The sequence below is a fragment of the Esox lucius genome, chromosome 1 (genome assembly GCF_011004845.1).
Source record: "Esox lucius isolate fEsoLuc1 chromosome 1, fEsoLuc1.pri, whole genome shotgun sequence".
Classification (NCBI taxonomy): Eukaryota; Metazoa; Chordata; class Actinopteri; order Esociformes; family Esocidae; genus Esox; species Esox lucius.
The window spans coordinates 28,722,558-28,740,446 of record NC_047569.1 but is presented as its reverse complement, the minus strand read 5'-3'; the positions used below and the strand labels follow the sequence as shown (position 1 = coordinate 28,740,446).

Genomic DNA, 17,889 nt, shown 5'->3' with positions numbered 1-17,889 from the left:
GGGAGGGCGGGTGTGGCAGTAGCCAGGCTTCTTTCTCCTCTCTGCCCAGATTTGCGCAGAATCTGCAGCGATGACCTGGTACAATGCATCCTGTGGTGAGAGCCCACACCCCCCGTTGACCAGAAAGGAGACGGTGGGTACAATATTCTAGTCAGATCTCCATCCACCACTGGAATGCAAGCAGGCCAGACACTGAGATCTGTTATTTACTAACTCCTTGATTCATATGACTCACGGAATCCAAAACAAATGTGTTGCCATGGTAGTTCAAATTGGGTAGACTTTTTTATCTCTCTTATTCAGCAGAGGTCTATTAGTAAATAATTCCAATTGAGGACAACAGTGGGTTAGGGAATTAGGTTTCTCTTTAAAGCAGTGTTTGCATATAAAGACTATCATGACTGTAGTTTATTGGCAGAAAAATGGAAGGGGAATTTTAATGACACATAGGCCAGTTTAAGTCAGAAGCTTTAAAAACACATTGAAAATGTGATATTTGACATTCAGTTTGAACTACATTTACACATTAGACAAAGCATTTTATTAAGCACAGTTAAAGCAATAGAATTTGACAAAATGAATGCATTCCATGAATTCAAAAACATCTAAACACCTAAAAGTTTGGTCCAGTCTGGAATGTAGATGTAATAACACATTTAAATGTAACACTAAATCTGGAAGATACATTCAAAATAATATTGACTCATTCATGCAGATGTAGCTGTTGAAATACATTGCTGCAAGTCTAGTGATAGATTCTAAGCAGACCGATAGCTCAACAAAACTAAATAGCTGTACAATTTTTCAAATGTAATAAAGCAAACAATAAATTAGTAATATACATTTCTTCATAGGAAAGTCAACGACTGTTGAAATTATACTGCTACACCCTCAGGTCTGTGCGCTTGCGTGCGTGCGTGCGTGCGTGCGTGCGTGCTCTCTCGTGTATGTGTGTCAAGTACAGAACTCAGTGACCCCACCAGCAGTATCAGCAGTGGACCATTAATGAGAGCAAGGAGTGAGTGTGTGTGTGTGTGTGTGTGTGTGTTTGTTAAGTACACAGACCAGCCCACCCAGTTCTTTCACCCGCCTCCACCGAACCAAGTCCAGGAACGCTAGCATTTTCAATAAACAGTGTGTGAGCATTCCAGACAACCCCTCCCATTGCCTGCCACGGTTGCAGACCTCTGCCACTAGGGGTCACTAGCACTGAGACTCGGCCATGGCACCCCCCTTAGTGGGCCCCTCCTTTTCGATGTAGTAATCCTCATCGTAGTCGGAATCCTAGGGGAAAAAATAAGTGGGGTTACAGATAAATATTGAATGGACACCTCGTATTGTCAGAGGTAGACGGCATGTAAAATTTACAGTATGAAATTGATCAGGCGAGACATTCGGCGCTAATTAATTCATAAGTAAAAAAAAAAAAAAAAAAGTCAAAGAAAAGGTGCCAAACCAGCATATGTAGGTCGCAGCATGTCGTACTCTTCTTGTCATGGGCATTCCTGAGGTCAGACTCCTCTCTGTCAGGTAGACGAAAGAGACCACATGAATCATAATGTAGCCAAAGGGTCAGCGTTGGCCATTTGCCATATTTGCTTAGTGCTATAACTCAATTAATCTTTCCCCAAATCCTCTCTCCTCGCCTCCTTCTCAGTATTGGAAGAGAAGGTCCAAGTTCTCTCCCATCAGATCTTCTCTCCTCCAGTGCATTTGAAAAAGAGGATGCATAGAATTTGAGTGATTCATTGAGAAAGAGTCAGTGTGCTTTAAGCACGCCGGGGACGGGGCACGCCGGGGACGGGGCACGCCGGGGATGGGGCACGCCGGGGATGGGGCACGCCGGGGATGGGGCACGCCGGGGATGGGGCTCCCGTGACTAGAAACCATTTCACTCCTAAAAAAGCCATTTTTCAGCAGGAAGATGTCAATAACAAACTCCAAGGGTCCTCCCTGCTTGTCCTCCTCCCGAAACCATTGGATGAACCAGGCAGAGGTCTCTCACCTCCCCCTTAATTGTTTTTGAGAAGAGGAGAGAGGACGTGTGGAGTATGCAATCAAGATCTCCCCCTTAGTCCAACGATGCCCTGGAGACCCAATGCACCAACTGAGGAGTCAATTCACTCACCCGGGTGTGACCTCGATGGGGGAGCGGTAACCCTTGGCTTGGTTTTCGTCCTCCACAGGGCAGCACATGCGACCTAGCAGAACCAGGGCAATGACCGCGGAAGGCAACAGGATGAAGGCTAACAGCACCGCCACGTCTGAGAAACGAACTGCAGGCACTGTGGAGATCAGAGGGTTCACTGTGACCTTGTTCACACCTGGTGTCAGCACACAGTGGAGATTCATAATTCCATCGTCTCTTTGTAAGTAAGTAAACCCACAAAAACGTTTTAACGTTCAAAATAAATAAGAGATGACTCAATCTATAATGCACGCATACCTTAATCAATAAGGATATAAAAAGGCATCATGGGAACTGACTAGACTACCAATGTTGTAGTTTTGCTGCCCAATGAAAAATAAATATTACAGCTCCACAATTCCGCAACCCGAATGTTCAACATAAATGGGGTGCTGTCAAAAAAAAAAAAAAAATCACCTTCACTAAACAACCCTAAACTCCTATATCTGAAATAACCAAATCAGAACCCATGGCGATTACCTCACTCTGAATAAAATGTGTTCAAAATCGAAAAACTGAATAATCAGCACCCAAAGTCTAGTCCTCCACCCACAGGCCTTGCTTACCCTTGGGCGTCACAGTGAGGACAGTCTGCGAGGTGGGGGAGCCATGGACGTCAGGGGGGTTCCTGACGGAGCAGAAATAGGTGCCGTTGTCGCTGAGGGAGGCATTGAGGAGTTGGATTGTAGCCACGCCACGGGCTGGGCTACCCGACCACCTCACACGCCCGACAAACTGTCCCTCCTGCGGAGGGAACGCCAAGGAAGAGAAGTGGAAGAACTGGGAAATGAAGAGATGAAATTATTAGGACAGGTCCGGGTTTAGCTTTAGGACAGGTCCGGGTTTAGCTTTAGGACAGGTCCGGGTTTAGCTTTAGGACAGGTCCGGGTTTAGCTTTAGGACCGGTCCGGGTTTAGCTTTAGGACCGGTCCGGGTTTAGCTTTAGGACCGGTCCGGGTTTAGCTTTAGGACCGGTCCGGGTTTAGCTTTAGGACCGGTCCGGGTTTAGCTTTAGGACCGGTCCGGGTTTAGCTTTAGGACCGGTCCGGGTTTAGCTTTAGGACCGGTCCGGGTTTAGCTTTAGGACCGGTCCGGGTTTAGCTTTAGGACAGGTCCGGGTTTAGCTTTAGGACAGGTCCGGGTTTAAGATTAGTGACAACAACAGCAATACTGCTTCTCCATTAGTGTTTCTCAACATATGGACTGGTTTTGAACGGGGTAAGAAGCTAAAACAGGCTATATAAAATCGTGCCTCACCCCTCAGACAGACATGTTCAGACAAAGAGAAACGTGAGAGACATGTCAAAGTGCCACATTGAAGAAATGTGCCACTTTGGAAATAAACCATGCAAGAAATAAATATGCAAAGTCAATCACACCTTAGGCCTGGTGACCCTGTACACTGGTGGGAATTGGCCTTTATATATATTAGGGATACACTGAAACATCTCTCACAGATGGAGCGCGACAAACGCATGCATGCTATGGTAACAATGGACAGGAAACAGTTTGGAGATGTTATGGGAAAATAGATGAACACCTGACACAAGACTGAATAAAAACAATATACTGCTGACATTAAATTTACTGTGCTCATTAGATGATAACATCTGAGAATACTCTGGGTACTTGAAGTAATCCTGATGAGAAGATGTCTGTAAAATGTTTGGTGAATTGTACACGTTTGAGGGAGATGAGTCTCCAGGTTGTCACAAACCTCTCCAAAGTAGCTGTTAGTGAATTGGACTTGCTTTCTTACTTTTTCACCCCAGAAGAATTAGAGAAGGCACACATGGAGTTGAGGGCTGAAGTCACACAGCAAACCTAAGCACTACACAAAGTCAACTCAGACAGGCATACAGCAGGCCTGTCTGGGACAACCTGGGTTACACCTAGTCTTCAGGACATTACATACAGCCACACTCTGCTGAATCAGATTTCAATTCCGTTTCAAACTCACTGACAGATTTTAAACCCAGGTAACGGCTGATCCTGGCCTAAAACGTATTTCCCCCTCTAAAATTTGTTGATAAGTCACTGAAGCACGACAACCGTTTTCAGGAGAGTTGAAAATCACAACATGCATCTTTGTTGAGACATGTCGCACCAGTTCAAACTACAAGTTGTGTTTCTTTTGACACTGCTTGTTCAACCAGAAAGGGAATAGAATCTGCACATGAGGCCACGCCCTCATTGAATAACCTTAGTCCAGCTAGCAGACACACGGTCAACTGAAGGAGTTGCTTAAGCACCACGAGTCAAGGAAATCCCTATCGACAATGCCTCCCCAACCCAGGGATGCCAGCAGATATGCACTGCTGCTTGAGACTCCCGGCAGTAAGCTGGCCAGTAGCGGAGTCAAGGCCCAAACCTAGGCTCTGGTGGACATGTCTGCAATGCAATGCCTTAGACCACAGCACCACAAGGGAGTCCCAAAGCCCCATTAAATGGAGATTTTTCATTTCAATCCAGTACTAATCTTGGTCTGGGAAACCTGCTCTCAGGGTGCAGGTGTTAGGGCCTGTGGTTAAAAGCTTTGTGGTTTCTGTAACAGCAGTAACTGACAGAATAAAATCCTAGTGGATCATAGCCAACTGCACTAAAACGGATATTCAATTGATTTGCTCATGTCTTGTACGGGGCTTTGACTGACTTGTTAAGTCAGTGTCATTCAAAGGAATTCAATCAAGCCTCAGTCGCTATTTGTTGCCACGTGTGATTGATTGGACATTTCAATCTTTTTCAATACTGGAAATTAATTTGCATCAATATATTGATGAATATGCATGGAGACTGAAGCCTTCCACCAATTCCTAGGTTGCAAGCCTTCACTGGTAAATTATATTTCTGACTGAGTTTTCAGATGCTTACTCATAGTGTCTTTTGATATATGATTGGGGCAATAAAAGAGGCCAAATCCGCTAATGAAATTGGATGGAAAGTAAATGTGCTTGGTGGCTGTGTTCTATTGGCTAGCCTTGTTGGGCTATGCAGCATACAGACATTTGCACAAACTTGTTCAAGTAAATAACGGAATTAAAATAAAGGCACGTCTGACATTGCCCAACCCAAACGGTACGCTCATTCAGCCGAGCCAACACACCCCTAAGATAAGGAGTTTGTGACATAACAGCCTACTCTATCAGCAGACAATCATGTCAGTAAGGCCTGAATACCACAGCCTAGTGGCCAGCCCAGCTGTTCCTATCACTCCATCATGGGAACCAACACACTTTAGCCCTCACTTAGCGCGGAGTGCTCCTGTAGGATGTGGTATTCCAACAATCGCACAGTACATACGTTATCTGCCCTCCAAATGGAGTTAAACACTTACGCGGTCAGCTGCTCAGAGTATCAGCAGGGAAATCAAATTCGAGGGGAGCTTTGGGTCGTTGAGACGTGGCCTTGCCACTTCCAGCTCCAGCCATACATTCACCATGGATTAACCAAGGATTTACCACCACTGAGGAGGAAGGATTCTGATAGGTTCCTGAGTCATATTCCCAAGGGGTATTTAGGCTACACTGGAAATACAGTTAACGGGTGTTCTAACCGAAGCCACTGCTTCCAGTGCACATGTACAGCTGCATCGTGGGTTCAAACCTGACCCACTTCCCTTTCAGACCAAAATCTGTCGGCTCTGTCTTTAACCACCTTCCCCTCCAATAAAGCAGAAGATCACTGACAACACATCTCAGGGGGAAAAAAAACTAATTAAATACAGTTAACATAACATAAGAAGTGCAGTGTTGAAGGCCTGTGTTTCAGTCAACAATCCACTCAATATAACATGTTTTCTCAGCGGCAGGGTTCTTACAGTCTGCGTGGGGCCATCGGTCAGATGTCTGTAGGACCAGTCCACAGACATGCGGCTTGTGGCGTGGCTGCTGGAGGCGAAGGTGCAGGTCAGGGTGACGTCATCGCCCCTCACGGCGTGGACTTCCGGAGGGGAAGTGACCGTTATGGATGACACCGGGCAAGGCACTGAGAAGCAGAGGGTGGGAGGGGGGGGGTGCAGATGATGTAGGCACAATAAGGAGGAACACAAAACCAGTTTCTTGAAGTACAACTGGGAACAAAACCCAGGTGCACCTTCCTCTCCCCTATCCATCTGTTCTACTCATAACCCCCTGCCTGTGATATTCTCAAGCACACTGCTATTCCTACACACTGATTGTTAAATGATTTCCATAACAAATTATGTACAAATGTAACATGAACTACACTTCCTGGATAGGCAGGCAAAAGTAGTAGCCCTGTTTAGCTTGATGAGCTTCATTATGCTTCCAGGTTTTACAGATAGGCCATCATGTTAATTATGTTGTTTTAATTCTGAATAGACCCACATCATAGATTCAATAGTGTATTGTCCATCTCCAACCAACGCAGTGCAATTCACATTCCAATGACAATTATATGAATTGGAGCCAGTGAAGATGGTTTTAAGCTTCTGTACAGCTGTTTTCAACAACTAAAGCTCAGTTGGTATGCACAAGACAGGGCTGTGGGTTCGATTCCCACTGGAAACCAGTAAGAAAGGAAATATGAAAATGTAGGCTTTAGATAAGTGTCTACTAAATGACTTAGAGAAGATCGAGAGACATAGACACCATGCATAATGTGATCTACAAATATCTGCATGATCTAAAAATCAGGCTAATGTTATCAAGCTAAATAAAGATGTTGGGGCAGAAGAGACTTGATTGTTCACATTATAATTGTTGATGGGGAAGTTGGCAGTCCACTGAGGCGACTAATATACACATAGTGTCATCGATACAGGAAACAGCTCTGAGACTCCTACTATTCAACCAGTGAATATCAGAATATGAATCATTGAAAAGCATGGGAACACTCAAATAAATCTGTAGTTTTGGTGGGTCTCATGAATCTTACCAGTACATTTTGGTTTGTTGTGAACACACTGCATAAGCTACAAATAATTACGGGGTATCTATAACTAAATGAGCAGCCTAATCGAAATATTTCTAGTAAAAACAAATGGAAGACTGATATGTAACGTTAACAGCACCGTTTAAAGTAAACATGTGACTTATTATAATAATTCATAATAAGTCACAACAATAAACGTTAACAGCACCGTTTAAAGTAAACATGTGACTTATTATAATAATTCATAATAAGTCACAACAATAAACTAAGTAAAAAAAAAACTGTAGCATAGGTGTGGACGATTGAGGATACATTCGGAATTCTATAAAGTAACTAGAAAGTTGGGTTTGTCATAATGTCGCTTAACAGTCGATCTGTGACTTTGAGAACGAGCTCGACGATAACAGTTGTACTCACCAAAACAAACCATTAAATACAGCAGCAAAACCATGTTCAAACGTATACTCCTTCGTTGTCGAACCATTTTCGTACAATGACGTAGGGAATTTAGAAAACGAGCGAATAAATTGTAATCTCGTTAAAATGTTATTTTCGGGTATTTGTCGTCCATGTTTTCGTCAGTCATTAGCTGCTCGGCTGTGTCTGTCGCTACCTGAGAAACAGGTGTTTCAGGAAGTACCTATGACTGCCTGGTCTGGCATTGTATTATATAATGGTGTTTCATTTAATAAAAAAGACAAGCAATGAACTTCTGAAACACACCCAACAATGACGTCGAGCTCCCACTGCAAATAATTTCATCACTCCAGTTAAACATTTCACAAATACATTCTGTTTACTTTTAAGGCCACCTACAGGGCTGGGTTTAGCCTTTTGGGGACCCAACGCAAGATTTGTTTTCGGCCCACTGCTTAAAATGATTGGGCTCCTTATTACGCTGGAGATTTATATTTTTACTATTTGTTTTCTGCAGTCCTACACATTTTACCATGACTCTATGACGCTATATTACTGTGAGTAAGAATGACTAACAAAATCATTGGGGGCCCCCTTGAGTTCAGGGCGGTGGGCATGTGCCCACATGTGGTCAATAATCAGCCATGATTAAAATAGGTGCTGATATTGTCTAGAATCTTGTACCCCAGAACAACTTCAGTATGGCCCTCTGATGAGAGAAATGCCAAAGTGATTCATGAAATTCTTGCTGAAATGTGGCTAAATTAGGTTTAATATCAATCATATTTGACTACAACAGTAATGCAAAACAAAAAACAAATGTCATACAGGTAGACCTACTTCCAAAACTAACCCATGTATCGGCGTGTGATGGCACATGTGGACTCACAAATCAATGAGAAACTGTCTCTCACTCATAATCTCACTCAGTTACAGATTAACTCAGACTTTCCTCCAACTCGTGTGTGTGTGTGTGTGTGTGTGTGTGTGTGTGTGTGTTCCTGCGCTCGGTGTTGATTACAGTCTTAGGGGAAAATATCACCTCACAGAGGTATATCGATCCAAAAGGCGCATGTTTTCTCCAAATCAGGATAATCCTCCACATCACAACAGAACTATGACAGCCTTTGCCTACCTCATCTTTACGGACACATCCAGAGGATTTTCCTGCAGTCTGGTCAGAATATTTTTGTTGGTAATGTCAATTGAGGGATTATGCACCCATTTGAGTTCAACAGACTTGTTTCAGTTTAGATAAATGTGAGCTTACTCTTGGTACTAGACTATAGAAGCTTTGTCAACATTATCGTTTAGAGAGGCATGTGTCAAGTTGCTTGAAACAAATGACATCCCCCTCTTCACATTTGCCCTCCCGCAGTTTCATCTACTTCATGAATGCACATACTGTATCAAACATGTTTACAATGTTCGTGTCTTTACCTTGCAGGGTTATGGGCGGCTAGCTCAGTTCACTTGAATACATCAGCAGGATGAGTGAGGCGTGGCCATCCGGAGCTTGTCTTTGGAAATGTCCACAAGGGGGAGTGAGTGGTCAGACAAAAAACTATTTGGTGTGTAGCTCAAAAAACCTCTTTTGCGTTCTCCCACTGGAAAGCAGTTGCTGGTCGGCCTCAGTTCTACTATCATGACAGACTTCCAGATAATTCACACAGCCTTGGCACAAAAATGCATATAACTTCCACTGTGTCATTTAAAACATCATGTGACTCAGGACACACTGTCTTGCTTGCCAAAGACTCACTGTGAATTCCAGAGTGATTTCATTCAACATTAAGTTTTAACATCTCTATTAACCCTTCAGTCCTCCGGTCATTGAGTGCGCACCTGGCTTGGCGCAGAAGGAGAAACACGTGTTTGGTGCGAGCAGAAAGTCAGTGGGTGGGCAGAGAAAAGGGAGGCAGCACGAAAGTAAAAAGAAAAAAAACCTCAGAAAATGTCTTCCTGTCGATCAGAAATGAAATATAGTAAGTTGTACATACTGTTTATCTTTTTGTTTTTTAAATTATTTGGAAATCTTGACACTTGGGTAATCCTTACTATTCCTTACCACCTGGGTACTGCCCATGTAGTGTAGTGTAGTGTTTTAGCTACAGTAATTGTCAGCTAATTTAGTGACATTGCAAAAAACTGCTGATTCACAATCACATTTCATAATTAGACCTGGTCTATAGTACTAGGCTGTTCTTACTCTTAAGTTGAGATACCAATTGAGGTCCTGAAAGAGAGAAAGAAGAAATTACCTTCATAAATGACTAATGTTGTTAGGCTACATCTTTGTAGTCGCAACAACACCCTGAAAATTACATGGCTATTCAACTCTGGTCATGGTTGAAACTTTGACTGTGCTAAAAGCTGAAGAGTGGCTGACCGAGAGGACCCCAGGAACTTATTGCACGCCAGGAACTTTATCAGGCCGCTTGGGCAACCCTGAGCATGGCCTCACATGTGTTGACCCACTTGACCTCCTGGTTGGAAGCACAGTGTGAAAAAAAAAAAGAACTGCCTGGCGTGGCACAGATGCCTAGGAGGAAGGTTTGCCACGATCTTCAACTCTCCAGAACTGGCATTGGAAGCAGTTGCATAGAGATAGGGCTGTAGATATAATTGGATATTGCAAATTAGGGAAAGTAGAAAAAGAATGAAAAACATTTTAGTCTCAGGTTCAGGGCCAGGAAAAATGCTTTGTTATCGTTTTGATTTCTGATAGCAGCTTTAATGGGGAGATATTTTTCTTCCACAGTTTACCTTCGTGTTCACTTTATCTTTACCCTACAGATTTCTACATGGCTTGAGTTTCAAGGTGAGAACATGAAGGATCCTGGTTATTGTAGGCCCTTTCTTATTTGGTCTCCAACAGTGCTGCTTTGTGCTTTGTGACGTGCATGCACAGACAGGCCTTCACTTAATACAGTAGTGTGCATTTCAGCTCTATCTTCCCAGCAAGAATGAATGGCGCCCCACTTACCACTGTGTCTCCATGGCCAATACAGCTGACAGAGGGACGATTCTTCACATTTCAACACGTGGGAATCTAATGAACGGCCATCTGATTATCTGGGTGCATGTGAATCAGCCGCAATGAAAAGTAACACAGTCTTCTTTTCAAGCTCTGGTAAATGAAATTATCTCCCCGATGCGAATAGAAACCTCTGAGGTAGCGCGCAAACACGACTGGCTGTTGAAAACTGTCAAACGGAAAGAACGGCATAGTCAATAATCAACATCTGTCCTGAAATGCTACTGTGGACAATACACTTGGATTCATAAGGTAGACTCTCCCTGTGACAAATGGAATCCTATTTCGCTCCTGTCTCCTCACAGCATGATGCAGATAGAGTGCACAATTTTCAATATCACTCGCAAGACAAACCTTCCGTTCAGGTGTGCCGTTACATTCCCATGTACAATACAGCTCCGGTAACCACATGCCCAGCCCAGTTTGACCCTGTAAGTTGCTGATACGAACACGGGAATGTCCCGTGCAGCTCAGTCTTTAGAGCATGGTGCTCTGGGTTTGATTCCCACACGGGCTTATGTTGGAACTGTGTGCACTAACTACTGTAAGTCGCTCTCGGGCAAGGATGTCGGCTAAATGGCTTCAACGTATTGCGGCTGAGACCTTTTTTGTCCCCCTCAACACAACTGGACCGCAGATATGTCTACGTCTGTTTGAACAGAGGTTTGTGTGTCGGTCTGTGGAAACCGGGTCGATACCTCAGACACCACGGCCCTGTTTTTCATTTCATGTGGATGTGTCTTCATGCGTCCTGACGGGGCAACGTGGTCCGGAGGGGGTGGGGGTCTCCCGTGCACATACAGACTACCACTGCAGTACTGGAATCTGGCCCACTGCTGATTCAGCAAAAAACTCTCCACCATCTTCCCTGTCCAATAATGCAGGACATGTTTTAAAAAATATACAGTATAAGTATCTCACAAAAGTGAGTACACCCCTCACATTTTTGTAAATATTTGAGTATATCTTTTCATGTGACAACATTGAAGAAATGACTCTTTGCTACAATGTACAGTAGTGAGTGTACAGCTTGTATACCAGTGTACATTTGCTGTCCCCTCAAAATAATACAAGACACAGCCATTAATGTCTAAACCGCTGGCAACAAAAGTGAGTACACCCCTAAGTGAAAATGTTGAAATTGGGGCCAATTAGCCATTTTCCCTCCCCGGTGTCATGGGACTCGTTAGTGTGACAAGGTCTCAGGTGTTAATGGGGAGCAGGTGTGTCATCGCTCACACACTCCCTCATACTGGTCACTGGAAGTTCAACATGGCACCTCATGGCAAAGAACTCTCTGAGGATCTGAAAAAAGAATTGTTGGTCTACATAAAGATGGCCTAGGCTATAAGAAGATTGCCAAGACCCTGAAACTGAGCTGCAGCACGGTGGCCAAGACCATACAGCGGTTTAATAGGACAGGTTCCACTCAGAACAGGCCTCGCCATGGTCGACCAAAGAAGTTGAGTGCACGTGCTCAGCATCATATCCAGAGGTTGTCTTTGGGAAACATATGTATGAGTGCTGCCAGCATTGCTGCAGAGATTTAAGGGGTGGGGGGTCAGCCTGTCAGTGCTCAGACCATACGTCGCACACTGCATCAAATTGGTCTGAATGGCTGTTGTCCCAGAAGGAAGCCTCTTCTAAAGATGATGCACAAGAAAGCCCGCAAACAGTTTGCTGAAGACAAGCAGACTAAGGACATGGATTACTGCAACCACGTCATGTGGTCTGATGAGACCAAGATACAATTATTTGGTTCAGATGGTGTCAAGTGTGTGTGGCGGCAACCAGGTGAGGAGTACAAAGACAAGTGTGTCTTGCCTACAGTCAAGCATGGTGGTGGGAGTGTCATGGTCTGGAGCTGCATGAGTGCTGCCGGTACTGGGGAGCCACAGTTCATTGAGGGAACCATGAATGCCAACATTTATTGTGACATACTGAAGCACAGCATGATCCCCTCCCTTCAGAGACTGGGCCGCAGGGCTGTATTCAAACATGATAAAGACCCCAAACACACCTCCAAGACGACCACTGCCTTGCTAAAGAAGCTGAGGGTAAAGGTGATGGACTGGCCAAGCATGTCTCCAGACCTAAACCCTATTGAGAATCTGTGGGGCATCCTCAAAATGAGTGCAAGGTCTCTAACATCCACCAGCTCCGTGATGTCATCATGGAGGAGTGGAAGAGGACTCCAGTGGCAACCTGTAAAAGCTCTATTGAACTCCTTGCCCAAGAGGGTTAAGGCAGTGCTGGAAAATGATGGTGGCCTCACAAAATATTGACACTTTGGGCCCAATTTGGACATTTTCACTTAGGGGTGTACTCACTTTTGTTGCCAGCGGTTTAGACATTAATAGCTGTGTCTTGTGTTATTTTGAGGGGACAGCAAATTTACATTGTTATACAAGCTGTACACTCACTACTTTACATTGTAGCAAAGTGTAATTTCTTCAGTGAAAAGATAAACTCAAATATTTATAAAAATGTGAGAGGTGTACTCAGTTTTGTGAGATACTGTATATATACACTGAACAAAATAATAAACGCAACACTTTTGTTTTTGCCCCCATTTATCATAAGCTGAACTCAAAGATCTAAGACTTTCTCTATGTACACAAAAGGCCCATTTCTCTCAAATACTGTTCACAAATCTGTCTAAATCTGTGTTAGTGAGCACTTCTCCTTTGCTAAGATAATCCATCCACCTCACAGGTGTGGCATATCAAGATGCTGATTAGACAGCATGATTATTGGAGTGTATATATACAAAACTTAGGGAGTTTTTCCTAGCCACTGGAATTCAACACTACTGTTGTTTGCTCCTTGGGGTTTAAGGCCAGGTGTTTTGTAAAAGCACTTTGTGACAACTGCTGATGTAAAAAGGGCTTTATAAAATACATTTGATTGATTGATTTGATTGATTGCACAGGTGTGCCTTAGGCTGGCCACAATAAAAAGCCACTCTAAAATGTGCAGTTCCATCACACAGCACAATGCCACAGATGTTGCAAGTTTTAAGGGAGCGTGCAATTGGCATGCTGACTGCAGGAATGTCCACCAGACCTGTTGCCTGTGAATTTAATGTTAATTTCTCTACCATAAGTCGTCTCCAAAGGCGTTTCAGAGAATTTGGCAGTACATCCAACCAGCCTCACAACCGCAGACCACGTGTAACCACACCAGCCCAGGACCTCCACATCCAGCATCTTCACCTCCAAGATCGTCTGAGACCAGCCACCCAGACAGCTGCTGCAACAATCAGTTTGCAGAACCGAAGAATTTCTACACAAACTGTCAGAAACCGTGTCAGGGAAGCTCATTTGCATGCTTGTCGTCCTCATCGGGGTTTTGACCTGACTGCAGAACCGACCGGGGTTACGGTATGGGCAGGCGTGTGTTATGGACAATGAACACAGGTGCATTTTATTGATGGCATTTTGAATGCACAGAGATACCGTGATGAGATCCTGAGGCCCATTGTTGTGACCATCACTTCATGTTGCAGCATGATAATGCACAACACCATGTTGCAAGGATCTATACACAATTCCTGGAAGCTGAAAACATCCCAGTGCTTGCATGGCCAGCATACTCACCAGACATGTTACCCACTGAGCAGGTTTGGGATGCTCTGGATCAACATATACGACAGCATGTTCCAGGTCCTGCCAATATCCAGCAACTTCGCACAGCCATTGAAGAGGAGTGGACCAACATTCCACAGGCCACAATTAACAACCTATGTGAAGGAGATGTGTTGCACTGCGTGAGGCAAATGGTGGTCACACCAGATACTGACTGGTTTTCGGACCCCCCCAATACAGTGAAACTTTTTAGAGTGGCCTTTTATTGTCAGCCTAAGGCACACCTGTGCAATAATCATGCTGTCTAATCAGCATCTTGATATGCCACACCTGTGAGGTGGATAGATTATCTCAGCAAAGGAGGAGTGCTCACTAACACAGATTTAGACAGATTTGTGAACAATATTTGAGAGAAATAGGCCTTTTGTGTACATAGAGAAAGTCTTAGATCTTTGAGTTCAGCTCATGATAAATGGGGGCAAAAACAAAAGTGTTGCATTTATAATTTTGTTCAGTGCATGTTATCAGGCATTTCTGATGGAAGAGCACTGGGACGGGTTCTTTGTATGAGGACCGGAGGAAGCAGCCCCGCCACACCACCCTAGGGAACGCTGCCAGTCTGATTTTAACAAAGGTTTTGGCTATATCCCAGTCGGAGAGCTGTTTGACAAAAGACAATGGAAACCGGGTTGAAAGATTTCCAAACCATCCCTGCAGAGCGGGGTGATCGGCTGCAATCTGCCGGCTCTACGAGACCTACACACCTCCAGGACGCGGAGGTGAGCGACAACAATTGGAGCTGATCCCTCTCGCTCTGGAAATGGACCATACAGAACCGTCCCCTCTGGTAGAAGGTTGAGGTCTACAGTTGTGTTCATAAGTTTGCGTACCCTGGCAGAAATTATGAGATTTTGCCATTGATTTTGAAAATAGGACTGATCATGCCAACAAAACGTATTTTATTTAAGGATAGTGATCATATAAAATAATGTATTATGACATTGTTGTTTGGCTCCTTTTTAAATCATAATGATTACAGAAATCACCCAAATGGCCCAGATCAAACGTTTACATACCCTTGAATGTTTGGTGACACACACAAGTGAAAATGGCAGTTAAAGATGAATTTTCCACACCTGTGTCTTTTTATATTCCAATTAGTGTCTGTGTATAAATAGTCAATGTGTTTGTTAGTTCTCACATGGATGCACTGAGCTGTTGTTTTGGGGGTGTGTGAGCTCTAAAGGCATGGGGAATCTTGTGAAAATTGATGGCAAGATGAATGTAGCATTTTATTAGAAAATACAGGCAGACAATATGTATTCTTCTGCACAAAATGGGACGCCCTTGGACTTTCCAGCACGATAACCCTAAGCACATGGCCAAGTTGACCCTCCAGTGGTTACAGCAGAAAAAGGTGAAGGTTCTGGAGTGGCCATCACAGTCGCCTGACCTTAATATCATCGAGACACTCTGGGGATATCTCAAACGTGCGGTTTATGCAAGACAACCAAAGACTTTGCATGACCTGGAGGCATTTTACCAAGATGAATGGGCAGCTATACCACCTGCAAGAATTCGGGGCCTCATAGACAACTTTTACAAAAGACTGCACGCTGTCATTGATGCTAAAGGGGGAAATATACAGCATGTTTTGTTTTATGATTGTGCCATTCTGTTATGTAAATAAAATACATGTGTTTTGCCTGCTCACTCATGTTTTCTTTACAAATGGTACATATATTACCCATTCTCCAAGGGTATGCAAACTTTTGAGCACAAATGAATCAGGACCAAAACTTCTCAACACAAGAACAGTTTCTTCCCTACAGCAGTAGGCCTCAGGAACATGCCCCCAGAGCCAAACTGACTACAGGCCACTCCCCACATACACACACACAACCCTCAACTGGACAAATCTATAACCCTCCCCACATACACACACACAACCCTCCCCACATACACACACACAACCCTCAACTGGACAAATCTATAACCCTCCCCACATACACACACAACCCTCAACTGGACAAATCTATGACCACTCCCCACATACACACACAACTTCAACTGGACAAATCTATAACCCTCCCCACATACACACACACAACTTCAACTGGACAAATCTATAACCCTCCCCACATACACACACACAACCCTCAACTGGACAAATCTATAACCCTCCCCACATACACACACACAACCCTCAACTGGACAAATCTATAACCCTCCACACATACACACACAACCCTCAACTGGACATTTCTTGCATCTTACATATTTTGTAGTATATGTTTAGTAATTTATTAGTTTTTTGCTGCATCAACAGACCAGAACTAATTGGTATTTTGTTGTGAAACTTACTCTGCAATAAAACTCTTTATCCGATTTCCGATTCTGTATGTATAACTAAGTAATACGTTTTTTAAGATACTGAAGTATTACTCAGTATAAGTACATGCAAAACAGAAAACTAAACTATGATCAAAACAATAAATTAGTTCATATGCAAATGTATGGGTGGAGCCTAATAATGATTGCCTCAACAGGAAATCCCAGCAATCATACCGTGACACTGACTCACAATCCTTCACAGGCTAACCAGTGAGTAGTCACTTGACCCAGTGTTCTGTGTTTCTCCCAGACATTTGGAGGAAAAATCTGTTAACTCCCAACCTCCAGAGATGATTAAGTGATGGAATGACGGGTGAACCCGGCTTTGAGAGGATTATCACCTGGAACCCAGATATAGTGAAGAGAGGCCTTTTCATTCCATTTATCTTGGATCATTGGATTTTTTCTGCCTCCTTTTTAGAGCAGTATCCCTGTAAATGGCCCCTCCCTGCTCTGTCAGTCAGGAAGTACCAGACTTTGATCAATGCACGCACGCACGCACACACGCACGCACACACAAGCCCTGTCATCTAACAAGCACGTACAAACACACAACCTGCAGACCCACGCACAGGCAATTCACGGCAACAGCTCAAACAACACAACACAATCGATCAACGGTAGTTACCAGTGAATGCACGGGCATCGCATGCAAACGTCTAACAGACCACCAGGGACCACACAGGATCAATAGCAGTGCATGATAGATGAGATGGACGCTTCGCGGCTACCTACCATGGATGTGATGTCAGCAGCAATCATCGTTTTCAAACTTCAGACACACGTGACCATAATAATAATAACGATCAGGGCTTTTTGATCTTTTTCACACTTGTACATGGTATTTCTCATCTGCATTTACTCCTTTTTGTGGTACCATTTTCTTTCTAATGACATTTATTTATTTACCAACCATCTGCAGTTTGGAAAGGTGTTTGTGTACATGTGTCTTTCACTAGGCGTGTTACAAATGAAATTACACAGGTGTGATATGAACGTGTCCCTGAGACAGCCACAGAGAGTGAGGTTACAGCAAGAGGATAAGCCATTATTGACAGTGACCCTGGTGCAATTTGGGTCACCTGCGCGGTCAACGGCTAAACAACAGATTTCTTGCACATTACCACATTACTCTGGGATTTGATCCAAGAAACCTTTTCTTTAGTGACACAACGCTCTTAACAACCAGTCAAGCTGCCACCATTATCACGCTTCAAGACCAGCAATAATTCAGTAGAAGGCACATTCATTATAAAACCTCGACAAAACCAACATGTTACATTTGTGTGTTATAAATTACAGGAAAATCTAGTTCTTACTCATCAGGCGCCAAGTCGAAAATTTGGAAACATAAAAACACATTTCCCAACTCC

The 17,889-nt window shown here is 43.8% G+C and overlaps 1 protein-coding gene across 1 annotated transcript; it reads right to left on the bottom strand.

Moving 5' to 3' along the window:
- Positions 1–1,023: 1,023 nt before the first annotated feature.
- Positions 1,024–7,886, bottom strand: mpzl3 (myelin protein zero-like 3). The gene is made up of 6 exons (XM_010870838.5): positions 7,499–7,886; positions 6,006–6,172; positions 2,755–2,968; positions 2,129–2,285; positions 1,457–1,523; positions 1,024–1,284 (listed from the first exon to the last, which is right to left on the bottom strand). The coding sequence occupies exons 1-6, from the start codon at positions 7,563–7,565 to the stop codon at positions 1,204–1,206; spliced, it is 753 nt and encodes a 250-aa protein (XP_010869140.1). The 5' UTR covers positions 7,566–7,886; the 3' UTR covers positions 1,024–1,203.
- Between the last annotated feature and the right edge of the window lie 10,003 nt (positions 7,887–17,889).

What these genes read in the sequence shown, in the direction of transcription:
- mpzl3 (XM_010870838.5), bottom strand. Translation starts at nt 7,565, where the DNA reads ATGGTTCGACAACGAAGGAGTATACGTTTGAACATGGTTTTGCTGCTG. An exon ending in GTATTTAATGGTTTGTTTTG is followed by an intron (nt 6,173 to 7,498) that starts GTGAGTACAACT and finishes TCTGCTTCTCAG; the next exon opens with TGCCTTGCCCGGTGTCATCC. An exon ending in CCTCACTGTGACGCCCAAGG is followed by an intron (nt 2,286 to 2,754) that starts GTAAGCAAGGCC and finishes TGATCTCCACAG; the next exon opens with TGCCTGCAGTTCGTTTCTCA.